Source organism: Podarcis pityusensis (genome assembly GCF_964106645.2).
Source record: "Podarcis pityusensis genome assembly, chromosome: 4".
In the NCBI taxonomy this organism is placed as follows: domain Eukaryota; kingdom Metazoa; phylum Chordata; class Lepidosauria; order Squamata; family Lacertidae; genus Podarcis; species Podarcis pityusensis.
In genome coordinates this window covers 7188847-7202037 of record NC_138027.1, presented here as the reverse complement: position 1 = coordinate 7202037, position 13191 = coordinate 7188847, and the positions used below count along the sequence as shown (strand labels likewise).

The 13191-nt window shown below is 48.3% G+C and overlaps 1 protein-coding gene across 4 annotated transcripts in view; it reads left to right on the top strand.

Moving 5' to 3' along the window:
- Nucleotides 1–1040: 1040 nt before the first annotated feature.
- PLEKHB1 (pleckstrin homology domain containing B1) overlaps nucleotides 1041–13191 on the top strand; it is a 46660-nt gene continuing 34509 nt past the window's right edge. For 2 of the 4 annotated variants that reach the window (XM_081002478.1, XM_081002475.1), the window contains exons 1-3: nucleotides 1041–1178; nucleotides 3394–3474; nucleotides 9691–9843. In XM_081002478.1, the coding sequence (XP_080858604.1) occupies nucleotides 3438–3474; nucleotides 9691–9843 (190 nt within the window). In that variant the 5' untranslated portion in view covers nucleotides 1041–1178; nucleotides 3394–3437. Of the gene's footprint in view, nucleotides 1179–1454; nucleotides 1564–2690; nucleotides 3042–3393; nucleotides 3475–9690; nucleotides 9844–13191 lie in introns of those variants that run through there. The other 2 variants (XM_081002476.1, XM_081002477.1) reach the window with 2 other exon arrangements.

The window sequence follows — 13191 nt, the reverse complement described above, 5'->3', positions numbered from 1 at the left end:
AGTGCTTTTTTCCGGGGGGGGGGGACGCAGGGGGATGCATTTGTTGTTGTTGTTTAGTCGTTTAGTCGTGTCCGCCTCTTCGTGACCCCATGGACCAGAGCACGCCAGGCACTCCTGTCTTCCACTGCCTCCCGCAGTTTGGTCAGACTCATGTTTGTAGCTTCGCGAACACTGTCCCACCATCTCGTCCTCTGTCGTCCCCTTCTCCTTGCGCCCTCCATCTTTCCCAACATCAGGGTCTTTTCCAGGGAGTCTTCTCTTCTCATGAGGCCGCCAAAGTACAGTCATACCTTGGGTTACAGACGCTTCAGGTTGTGTTTTTTCAGGTTACGGACGCTCCAAAACTCGGAAGTACCAGAACGGGTTACTTCTGGGTTTCAGAGGTCATGCATGCACAGAAGTGCTAAATTGCTCTATGCGCATGCGCAGAAGCGCCGAATCACAACCCGTGCGTGCGCAGATGCACTGCTGCGGGTTGCAAATGTGCATCTCACATGGATCACGTTTGCAACCAGAGCGTCCACTGTACTGGAGCCTCAGCTTCTGGATCTGTCCTTCCTAGTGAGCACTCAGGGCTGATTTCCTTGGATAGGTTTGATCTTACAGTCCATGGGACTCTCAAGAGTCTTCTCCAGTACCAAACCCCTAAACATTTTTGAATCTTTGTACTTTTGTCCATTTACTGTATTTATTTCCCCCCGATTTGAACTATAAAACTGTGATTTTCTTGGGTCAAGATGACGACGGAGGAAGATCTAGCTCCCCAGTTTTCTGTTTTCTCCAAGGCTCCGGATCCTAGATGCCCGTATACCTGGGAGTCAGCCCTATGAGAAAGCCATGGGGCTGATTTCTGAGTAGGCACCAGAGCGCATTAAGGACCTTCCTCCCCTTTGCAACGGATGCACAACGAAACAGGGGGAGTCAGGTGAGGGGGGCCTTTTGGGGGAATGAAGGCGAGCATCTCCTCCTCCTCCTCTTCTTGCATCCTGGGAGCTGGAGTCCATCCCGGGCTGCGCTGCCCAGTGCAAACTACGACTCCCAGAATTCTGTGCAAAGAGAGAGAGAGAAAGAGAGCTGGCGTTTGAAGGGAGGGTGTTGTGTTTCCATCTGCCAGAGGTTTGATGTGGCTGCCCGGCGAGTCCCGGGAAAGGTGGCAGCGCGCGGCGGGGGCTCTCTAGGTAAAAAGCAGGGTGAGGTGGGTGGGTGGGGAAGAGAGGACTTGGACCTGATGGGCTGGGCGAGGGATGGTGCAAAGGGGTGGCGCGTGGCGGAGTTTCTTTGCGCGCAAGAACGCAGGCAGGCGCGGGCGCACCTGGGCATCGCGTGGGCATCTTTGCAACCCCGGGAGAGGCGGCGCAGCTTCTTATTTGTAACGGATCCACCAGGTGGGAAGGGAGGAGAGAGAGAGAGAGAGAGAGAGAGAGAGAGAGAGAGAGAGAGAGGCGACAAGGCAGCCCTGTAGCCACCCGCCCCGATCCCAGGCTTGGTGTGGGAAGGAGGGAGCGGAGCTGATCCACCTTACCCAGACCTAAGGCGCATCCAGCCCCTTCGTTCAGGAGAAATGTGAGTGATCTGGGCGGTCCAGCAAGCGGGTGTAACCGAACCCTGGTCCAGACAACGTCAGAGCGCGACGACCCGGGTTCATTTTGAGTTCTCTTTCCTCTGCCGGAGGTGGAATCGCAAATAGAGTTTGGGTCCAGTTTCAAGCTCCAGATTAGCGGGGCAGATTTGTGCCGGCAGAGACGGGAACGCAGAGATAAACTTTGGGGATCCTTTTCCATCAGGCTTTGGGTTTCTCCTGCCGGCACCGAAAATATATATATATATATATATATCTCCTCTCTTCTCCCCATTTCTCCCTCGCCTTGCGGGCTTCATCCAGCCAGGTAGATCCGAGGCACGTTTACCCGGGGGGAAGCGCCAGGAAGAGTTAGATGAGGCTTGCTCCCCTATAAGCGCATATTGGGCGACAGCCTCAATGGTACTTTTCTGTAGTATTTTTGCTGCCCTGTTTGAACGAAACTCCTGGACTTTTCACCACTCGTTTTCATCTTCATTATTTCATAGACTAAAAACAGATTTTTTGTTATTCTTAAAAATTGTTTAATTTCGGATTCCATGTGTTTCCATGTGCTCCTATGATTCTGCAGACCCGAATCTTCCTTCCCCTTTCTGCTCTGGGTCCTGGCCACCCACCCCGTTCGTTGATTGATTGATTGATTGATTGCATTTATATCCCCTCTGATTGGCTACAAGGAACTCCAAGTGGCCTACATGGTTCCCCCCCCCCCTTATTATTATTGTTTTAAATATTATTATTTTTTTGAAAGATTTCCCATAAGGAACAATAGTACATTCAGCGTCTCTGTTTTCAAATTGTAGAGTCTTTCATAAAGGTCAATTACAGTCAATATGAGGCATTTTATTTTTTTTGTCGTAAGCAATGTGGGGTTGAAGGGGGGCGAGAAGGGGGGAGAGAGAAGGGGAAGGAGGCAGTGGCTGGGTCCAGGCTCACCCAGTGAAAGGTTCGTGGCTGAGTGGGGGGATTTGAACCCTTATCTCTCCCAGGTCCAAATCCAACACTAACCATTATACCACATTTCCCCCAGCCTACTTGCCTGGCCACTTTGTGGCGCCATGCTTATATTCCCCACTGTCTTGATTCCATTTCTGTACTTCTGCCAAGTTCTGCGCTTTGTGTGTCTGCGCAAATTAGCAAAATCATATGCTTTCAAGTGGTGTGGGTTTGTTTACGTGGCAGAGCCCTGAATGGGTGGGTGTTTATACTCTCTGTCTCCCCCCAACTTGGTTTTCATTGTGAGCCTGACTGCACAGCAAAGGGGTGTTTTGCAACAGCTCAGCAGCAGAAAGGAGCCGGGACGTTTAGAAAGCAGTTTAAAGCAGCCTTCTCCAACCCAGGTGTTTTAGACTACAACTCCCACCAGCCCCACTAGGGGTGGAATGATGGGAATTGTAGTCCAGAACAGCTAGAGGGCCCCAGGTTGGGGGAGGCTGCTTGGAAGCGATGCCCTGCGCTCCAGGTATGTTCTAGAGAGCTTCAGTTAAAGATAGAAGCAAAATGCTAATCTCTAAATCCCGCAGAGGGAAAAGGCGCCGCAGCCTCCCCTCCCCACCCTTTTGTAATTTACATAACAGAGATAATTCGAGAGGAGCATTAAAAAAAGATCTGGTTAGCCGCACACTCTGTGCCTTTATTTAGAAGTCCAGTGACCCCAATTGCCGCTCTCCTCCCTCCTCTCCGCCCCACGGTTGGAAAATTCCCACTAGCAGAAAAAAAACCAAGTTGTTTTCTGGGAGAGGAGCGAAGGTGATCTGATGTTACAGCCCGATAGTTCTGCATTCCTAACTCCTGCCTTTCCTCTCCTTCTTAAGTTCTTCTCTTGCTGGGATAGATCAGCCTGGAGATCGCTGCAGAAATGGCCCTGCTGAAATGCGGTTGGCTCTGGAGACAGAGTAAGTCTTAGCCTGGGAATTTACGACTATATAAGAGGCCCTTTCTTCTTCCGAGAGAGGCGGGCAAGCTTCTGGGACTGCTGCCTTTGCTGGGTTCATGATGGGGTGCTTGAGAGACCAGTTATGTCTTGGGATTCCTTGCACAGTTCGGACCCCGAGCCCCGAATCAGTACACAGCCCGTTTGTGTCTGCTTGGGAGCAGGGACTTACTCCCAGGTAAGCTTGCAAAAGATTGCGAAAAACCAGCTAGAGATGGACAAAGCTGTCTTTGCTTCCCAGACACAGCTGGCTGACTACTGTCAAAAATGGGAAGGTGAACCAGGTACGGTCGGATCCAGAAAGGCTCTTTTCATACTCTTATCATGTTTTTCATATTCTGTTGGGAGCCACCAGTCTGATGGGTGGGGGTATAAATAAATTATTATTATTATTATTATTATTATTATTATTATCTTAGGGCATTTGGTACCAGAAGCAGAAACTCCATCAGCATTCCCCCAAAGGTGGTAGAATACAACAATCCCTTTAACAATGTTCACTTTGCTTTGCTGTAATGATATTCCAACTGCCCAATGGTAGGACAGGCCCAGAAAATCCCTGACCACTGGTCCTGTTAGCTAGGGATGATGGGAGTTGTAGTCCCAAAACATCTGGAGGGCCGAGTTTGGGAGTTCCTGTTTTACATGGTCTTAAAACACTGACAATCCATATTGATTCTCCACAGGCAGTTTTGTGAGGTTGGTGGGAGAGCTTCTTCCCTTATGTATAAAAAGAAGGGAGACCAAGTTTCATCAGAGGCATTTTCCTTTGTTGGCGTGTCTACTTAGGAGCAAGTCCTGTTGCATTTGGGATGTGGGTGGCGCTGTGGGTTAAACCACAGAGCCTAGGACTTGCCGATCAGAAGGTCGGTGATTCGAATCCCCTTGACAGGGTGAGCTCCCGTTGCTCGGTCCCTGCTCCTGCCAACCTAGCAGTTCGAAAGCACGTCAAAGTGCAAGTAGATAAATAGGTACCGCTCCAGCGGGAAGGTAAACGGCGTTTCCGTGCGCTGCTCTGGTTCGCCAGAAGCGGATTAGTCATGCTGGCCACATGACCCGGAAGCTGTCTTTTGGCTCCCTCTGTTTTATTGGCTCCCTCAGCCAATAAAGCGAGATGAGTGCCGCAACCCCAGAGTCGGACACAACTGGACCTAATGGTCAGGGGTCCCTTTACTTTTACCTGTTACATTCACCGGGGCTTCCTCCCAGGTAAAGGGGGTCAGGATCGGAACCTTACTTGTTTGCTCGCTTCCGTCCTGCTTCTCTGCCCAGGCAGTTTGCCACTTTTAAATCAAAAAAAATAATGGGGGAAACCAATAAGAAGTTACAGCAGGCAAAGTAATAATGAATTTGATACAGCCTCTTGACATTGCAAGACTCTGACCCCCATGAGCTCCAGCTAGCAGCCAGGGAAGATGTCAGTTATATTCCATTTTGGCTACACTCGTTCCAAAAGCAAAGGTCTCCCCCTTTCCCTCGCCTGGCCTCCTCCTCTCCTCCTGTTTACTTGGAAGCAAGGCCCGTTGCTTTCGACAGAAGGTGGGCTGAGGACTGTAGCCTAGGCAACATTTTGTTCCAAACCGCTCTGCTCAAGGCAATCATCCACCTGAATAACTGCTGCAGCCACCCAGGCAGAAGAAACCTCTCCTCGCTCTCTGCGCTGCCGTCTGTCCCCTTGAAGCTGGACCACCTGTTCCCACTTGCTGTCTCCAGAGAGATGCACGAGTGAGAGCAAACACATGGGGTCCCCTCTCCTCTCGTCCTCCAGAACCTTCCTCGGGGTCCTTGCTCAACGCCTGCTCTTCTCTAATGCAGAGAGACGCGGGTGGCGCTGTGGTCTAAACCACTGAGCCTCTTGGGCTTGCCGATCAGAAGGTCGGCGGTTCGAATCCCCACGACGGAGTGAACTCCCGTTGCTCTGTCCCAGCTCCTGCCAACCTAGCAGTTCGAAAGCACACCAGTGCAAGTAGATAAATAGGTACCGCTGCGGCGGGAAGGTAAACGGTGTTTCCGTGCGCTCTGGTTTCCATCATGGTGTCCCGTTGCACCAGAAGCAGTTTAGTCCTGCTGGCCACATGACCCGGAAGCTGTAAGCCGGCTCCCTCGGTCAGTAAAGCAAGATGAGCGCCGCAACCCCAGAGTCGTCCGCGACTGGACCTAATGGTCAGGGGTCCCTTTACCTTTACAGGCCTGGAGAGCCTTGGATCTCGACTGTTTTCGCACACTAATACCCCGTCCTGTCGAATTCCATCAGTTATATTTTATCTGCACGGTCAAAATGAATTTCTGGGACCGAAATGCTTTTTCTGGGCTGCCTTGAGCGGGAGAAAAAGAGGTTGAAATAGGCCAATAGATACATGGATTGTCCGTCGATCAAGCAAGCTTTATCCTTTGAGAAAATTCCCCATTGTATGACACCCTCAGTGGGGTCTCCTAAAACCCAAGAGAGGCGAGATGTGGAAAAGGGCCCGATTCTGTGTGATGATATTGTTGTTGTTGTTACAGTGGTACCTCAGGTTAAGTACTTAATTCGTTCTGGAGGTCCGTTCTTAACCTGAAACTGTTCTTAACCTGAAGCACCACTTTAGCTAATGGGGCCTCCTGCTGCCGCCGCGCCGCCGGAGCACAATTTCTGTTCTCATCCTGAAGCAAAGTTCTTAACCTGAAGCACTATTTCTGGGTTAGCGGAGTCTGTAACTTGAAGCGGATGTAACCTGAAGTGGATGTAACCTGAAGCGTATGTAACCTGAGGTACCACTGTATTATTATTATTATTATTATTATTATTATTATTGAATTTATATACCGTCCTATACCCAGAGGTCTCAGGGCAGTTCACAGAATAAAATCAAAATATAAAACCACAAAATACATAATCAAAATAAAAGCAATAGCCTCCCCACCCCCGCCGACATTTTGATATAACATCGGTGTTGTATATCTGCAATGTCTGCCTGTCCCTCGTTAACGTGATTCACACATTTATTCTGGGAATCTTCTTGGGATCAGGAGCTGTTCTCCCAAACGAGTAAGATCCCGTGCTCCTTTGTGGTCGAGCAAGGGCTGGCTTCTCCATCCTGCTTCCTGGTCAGGCAGTGTGGAGACATGTGTGGTTAACAGTCGTAGAATCGTGGAATTGTTGGAAAGGGACCCGAGGGTCATCTAGTCCAACCCGCTGCAATGCAGGAATCACAACTAAAGCATCCATGACAGGATGCCGTCCAACCTCTGCTTAAAAACCTCCCAGGAAAGAGAGTTTACCCCCTTCCTTCGCATCTGCTCACGAGAGCAACTTTTTCTTTCTTTCTCAAAACACCATGAGGACTAGATTCATGCCTGGAGGAGAAAAGCTTGAAATAATTTGTCAGTTGTAAGGCTTGCTGATGCACTGAATACAGTCGTATCTTTGTTTTTGAACAGCTTAGTTCTCAAATGTTTTGGCTCCCGGACGCTGCAAACCCGGAAGTGACTGTTCCAGTTGGCAAAGTATTTTGGGGCTTCTGCGGCTTCTGATTGGCTGCAGGAGTTTCATGCAGCCAATCAGAAGCCACGCTTTGGTTTCCGAACGTTTTGGAAGTTGAATGGGCTTCCGGAACAGATTCCGTTTGACTTCCAAGGTACGACCGTATTCAGGTATTATGTTGGGGTGTTATCCAGAGTAGGAACCCTGGGTGGGTGGACAAGGCAGTTGCCTTGCCTTGTAGGAGATTATTAATAGATTACTGTATATGGTGCGCTGCTCTAAAATGGTGGGTTCCTTTTTCCTTAAAATTAATCGTTCGAAAAGGGACACGAAACAACTCAAAATCACATGCATGTTGTTTGGAAGAATTGTACACTTTACACGTTCATACTGCATATTTAAAGTGCTGTGTCGTGGCGTCTCCCAGAGAATTCTGGGAGCTGTAGTTTGTTAATGGTGCAGAGATAATAATAATAATAATAATAATAATAATAATTCATTTATACCCCGCCCATCTGGCTGGGTTTCCCCAGCCACTCTGGGCGGCTCCCAACAAAATATTAACAAAATATTAAAAATACAATAAAACATCAAATATTAAAAACTTCCCTAAACAGGTCTGCCTTCAGATGTCTTCTAAAAGGAATTGGGAGTGGCCGCTGAGACCACATAACACCGGTCCTGAGAGATCTGCATTGGCTTCTAGTACATTTCCGAGCACAATTTAAAGTGTTGGTGCTGACCTTTAAAGCCCTAAACGGCCTCGGTCCAGTATACCTGAAGGAGCGTCTCCACCCCCATCGTTCAGCCCGGACATTGAGGTCCAGCGCCGAGGGCCTTCTGGCAGTTGCCTCATTGCAAGAAGTGAGGTTACAGGGAACCAGGCAGAGGGCCTTCTCGGTGGTGGCACCTGCCCTGTGGAACTCCCTCCCATCAGATGTCAAAGAAATAAGCAGCTATCTTATCTTTAAAAGACATCTGAAGGCAGCCCTGTTCAGGGAAGTTTTTAATATTTAATGCTGTACTGTTTTTAACACTTGATTGGGAGCCGCCCAGAGTGGCTGGGGAAAGTCAGCCAGATGGGCGGGGTATAAATAAAAAATTATTATTATTATAAATTATTATATATGTTAGGAGTCTCCTGTTCGCCTCCCAGAGCTACCATTCCCCAGAGTTATATTTTGGAAGGGAGATGGGTTGTTAAACCACTCTGGGAATTTCACCACTTCAAGGCTTCCTCTGCTCCCAAATCCCTTCGGTGCTTTAGTTATCCTACTGCAGCTGCCCACAAAAGCAAAATATGAACTGTATTTCTCTTTTTCCCCCAAAAAGCAAGCAAAACTTTCCCATTGCTCCCTGCCCCTCAGTGAAACCAGCTTCTTTTCTCGTGTCAAATGCTTTTAGTAGACATTTGATCCCAGAGCCTCTTTTTATATATATATATATATAAAAGCAGAACAGAAATCCAGCCGACGGGGCAGAATACGAGAGGAATATGGCTGGGAAACAGAGTCAGCAAACTGCAGAGGGCATCTTCCACCCGCAGCCTCGAGCCCCACAGGAAGCAAGGCAGCCTTTCTCTGTGGATCGTGCTTTGGCTTTTTCCTGGCTTTTTCTGGCTCCGGAGCTGCGCGAGGGATATGTAAATAGAGAGGCGCAGTGACCTCGTCGCTCCAAGAAGGGCTGGCAAAAAAAAGAGGCATTATATTTGCATACTGCTATATCATCTCCACTTTTTTTGGTCTCCCTAGTCACCTTTCTCCACCCTTCCCTCTCTCTCTCACTCTCTTTCTCTTTTTTTCCTCTTCACAATAATATTTATTATTTTTCATACAAAAGCATAACAAAAGAGAGAATAAACAATAATTAAAGGAAAAAGAATAAGGAAAAGAAAAAATATGAAACACAAAATACTTCAAATTTCCCATATATCACCACATAAATTAAAACTTAGTTAATTGAAATCCATCTTCATAAACATATTACTTGACTTCCTCTAATCTCTTCCATCTGAATTTCTTAGTAATTAAATGTAGCAGTTTCCAATATCATTATTTCATAAAACCGTATTACAGTCATAATCAAATTTCCTAACTTTTCTTATCGTCCATTTTCTTATTTATTTATTTAATCCTAATTTAATCCTAGGCCGAATTAGTTCTTTCAAGTGGTTACATAGCTTTAATATTCCAATATCTATTCAAATAGCCTTTAAATTTCTTCCAATCTTCTTGGTGTTCCTCTTCTTTCTGGTTGCGGATTCTCCCAGTGAGATCAGCCAGTTCCATAAACTCCACCATCTTCACCTGCCATTCTTCTACCGTTGGTAGTTCTTGTGTTTTCCATTTTTTTTGGCTAGTAAAATCCGTGCTGCAGTTGTTATTATGTACTGAAGTTCTTACCCTGGGCCAGCAGGGGGATACTGTAGATAGTTATGCAAATAAGGGATCGAATGTGACATTCAGTGATTGGATAGTTTTAGAAAGTTGTTACAGTAACGTTGTACTGGAGCTCTATATAAGCAGGCTGGCTGAACCCTTCAGTTCAGTTCTGTTCTGGCCTGTGAATAAACAAGAGCTGTTTGAAGAATCGCTGTGTCGTCTGATATGTTCACCCACAACTTAACAGTTGTGGCATACAAAAATGCTTTTACATCTTTTTTGGGCAATTCAGAACCTCTCTCTCTCTTTCTCTCTCTCTTTCCTCCCTCCGCAGGCTCCATCCTGAGACGCTGGAAAAGGAACTGGTTCGTCTTGTGGGTTGACGGCACCCTCGTCTACTACCACGACGACACCGGACGCGATATGGACGGCCGGATCAACATCAAGTTCAATTGCCGGGACGTGCGGACGGGCCGCGAGTGCCGCGGTGAGTGTTCGCTCATCGCTTGCGGACTGCGCCGACGCGCGTGATCCCACAGGGACAGGGAGTGCTGATGTTTTTCTGACGCCGGAATCGAAACCGCCCGGGGAGCCGCCGTTTAATTTTTCCTTAAACAAGTTGTTAGTCCTTAAGACTGCATCTGTTTGTTCATTGTGCTTATATCTTGAAAGACCTTCATTGGCTCCCAGTACGTTTCCGAGCACAATTCAAAGTGTTGGTGCTGACCTTGAAAGCCCTAAATGGCCCTGGTCCAGTAGATCTGAAGGAGCGTCTCCACCTCCATTGTTCTGCCCGGACACTGAGGTCCAGCTCCGAGGGCCTTCTGGCTGTTCCCTCGCTGCGAGAAGCCAAGTTACAGGGAACCAGGCAGAGGGCCTTCTTGGTGGTGGGGCCTGCCCTGTGGAACACCCTCCCACCAGATGTCAAAGAGAACAACAACTACCAAACTTTTAGAAGACATCTGAAGGCAGCCCTGTTTAGGGAAGCTTTTTATGTTTAATAGACTATTGTATTTTAATATTCTGTTGGAAGACGCCCAGAGTGGCTGTGGAGGCCCAACCAGATGGGCGGGGTATAAATAATAAATTATTATTATTATTATTATTATTATTATTATTATTATTATATCTCACTTTTTCCAGCCCCCACCAAGGAACTTAAGGCTGTGTGCATATCTCTCCCCCCTCCTCATTTAAGCCCCACTGTGAGGGAGTTTGGACTGAGAGGCAGCGAGTGGTACAAGGTCGCTGGTGAGCTTCGTGGCTAAGTCAGGATTCGAACCCTGGTCTCCCTCTGGTCCTAGTCCAGCACTCTAACTGCTACACCACACTGGGTCTTCGACTGTGATAAGGGGCTGAAAAATAGGGCTGAACTGAATTGCTTCCCATGACAATGATGATTTAGTATTTTATTATTTTTATTATTTTATTCCTAGTTTCCCCAGCCACTCTGGGCAGTTTCCGACAGATACAGAAGCATAATAAAACACCAGACATTAAAACCTTCCCTATACTGGGCTTCCTTCAGATGTCTTCTAAAAGTTGTAGAGTTATTGTAGAGTTGTAGAGTCCAGTATACCTGAAGGAGCGTCTCCACCCCCATTGTTCAGCCCGGACGCTGAGGTCCAGCTCTGAGGACCTTCTGGCAGTTCCCTCCCTGCGAGAAGCCAAGTTACAGGGAACCAGGCAGACGGCCTTCTCGGTAGTGGCACCCGCCCTGTGGAACGCCCTCCCACCAGATGTCAAAGAGAACAACAACTACCAGACTTTTAGAAGACATCTGAAGGCAGCCCTGTTTAGGGAAGCTTTTAATGTTTGATGTATCACAGTATTTTAATATTCTTTTGGAAGCCGCCCAGAGTGGCTGGGGAAACCCAGCCAGATGGGCAGGGTATAAATAATAAATTATTATTATTATTATTTATCTCCTTGACATCTGATGAGAGGCCTTCAGACTATCAAAGAGGTATATTAGATCACATTGCATATGTTTATAGTAAGCCGGTTTGCCAATATACTTAATATTTTTCATCATCCATTCCAAGAGACCACATTACAAACCCTTCCCTTGAATTGCCTGCCTTCCCTTTGCCTCTGGGGACCCACCTGATATTTACAAAACAGCTCTGGTTATATAAAAGAGGCTCAGAGGCACATTCTTTGCAGCAAAACATCCTTGGGGGACGGTGCTGGGTTGCAGCAGAGAGACCGTGGCGGGGAGGGATGATTCACCCTTCCCCTGCCGGCTGTTTCCCCCCTGAAACCCCTCCTCTTGTTAATAATAATAATAATAATTTATTATTTATACCCCGCCCATCTGGCTGAGTTTCCCTAGCCACTCTGGCTAGTTAAAAACAATACAGCAATTAAATATTAAAAACTTCCTTAATAGGGCTGCCTTCAGATGTCTTTTAAAGATAGGATAGCTGCTTATTTCCTTCACATCTGAAGGGAGGGCGTTCCACAGGGCGGGCGCCACCACTGAGAAGGCCCTCTGCCTGGTTCCCTGTAGCTTTACTTCTCGCCATGAGGGAACCACCAGAAGGCCCTCAGCGCTGGATCTCAGTGTCTGGGCTGAACGATGGGGGTGGAGGCGCTCCTTCAGGTATACTGGGCCGAGGCTGTTTAGGGCTTTAAAGGTCAGCACCAACATTTTGAATTGTGCTCGGGAACGTACTGGCAGCCAATGCAGATCTCTCAGGGCGGGTGTTATATGGTCTCGGCGTTCGCTCCCAGTCACCAGTCTAGCTGCCGCATTCTGGATTAGTTGTAGTTTCCGGGTCACCTTCAAAGGTAGCCCCACGTTACTTCCCTGGCCCACCCTGTGGGATTCCAGACAGTCTTACCAGGGCCGTCTTACCCACAGAGGCTAGTGGTTCAGGGCGCCAGGAAAGAGGCAGAGGCTGGCCGCGGCTCTTCCTGGCATGAGCTCGCCACCCTCGCCTGTCTCCGCCATGCCACCCGTGCCGTGCCCGGAGCCTCCATCTGCCATGGCCACCATGGCACGAAGCAGCCAGCTGAGCCGGGAGCTGCCGCGTCCAGCCTCCGCCTCTTCCCCGCCGGAGGAGCCGCCCTCCAGCCGCTGCCCGCCCCATCCAGTCCTGCAAAGCTGGGCGCGTCACCGGCAGCGCCGTGCTCCCTAAAAAAGGTCGGCAACTCTGGGAAAGTGAGGGGTGCCGGAGGGATCTTCGCGCCATGGTGCTGGATATGCTTAAGACGGCCCTGGGTCTTACTTACACACTGGGAGTAGCAGAATAAAGAGAAAAAGCTGGCACGGGAAAGTTGGCCAAACTGCCTTGTTTCAGAAGCTGCAGACCCCGAGTGAGAAACCTGCACATGTTGTTGGACCACAGCTTCCGTCAGCTATGCTGCCGGGGGCTGATGGGAGCTGGGGGCAGGGCCAGATTTAGGTTTGATGAGGCCCTAAGCTACTGAAGATAATGGGGCCCTTTATATGTCCAGCTGTCCTTTGTCAACAGCAAATGGTCACTGTTTTTTGTGTGGAATATGTGCTATATGGTAATTTATGGACCTAATAGGTATCTCAAGACATTTGCACATGTTGCCTTGCAACCAGTCCATGCAGAATGTATTTTATCAAAGTAACTTGCTATAGCCAGTCCATGCTGAATGTAGGCACCCTATATATAGAAAGGAGCAAACCAGTGATATTTTAGGGAGCAGGCTAGCAGGCGGGGCCCATGACTTACATCATAGAAGCCTACACAACACACAGCACTCTTGCTTTATGTAGCTTTTATTTTATTTGTTTTTTATCTTATATTTGGGAAATGTACATCCAGTTTCCCCCCCCCCCTTTGATTTTTTTGGGGGC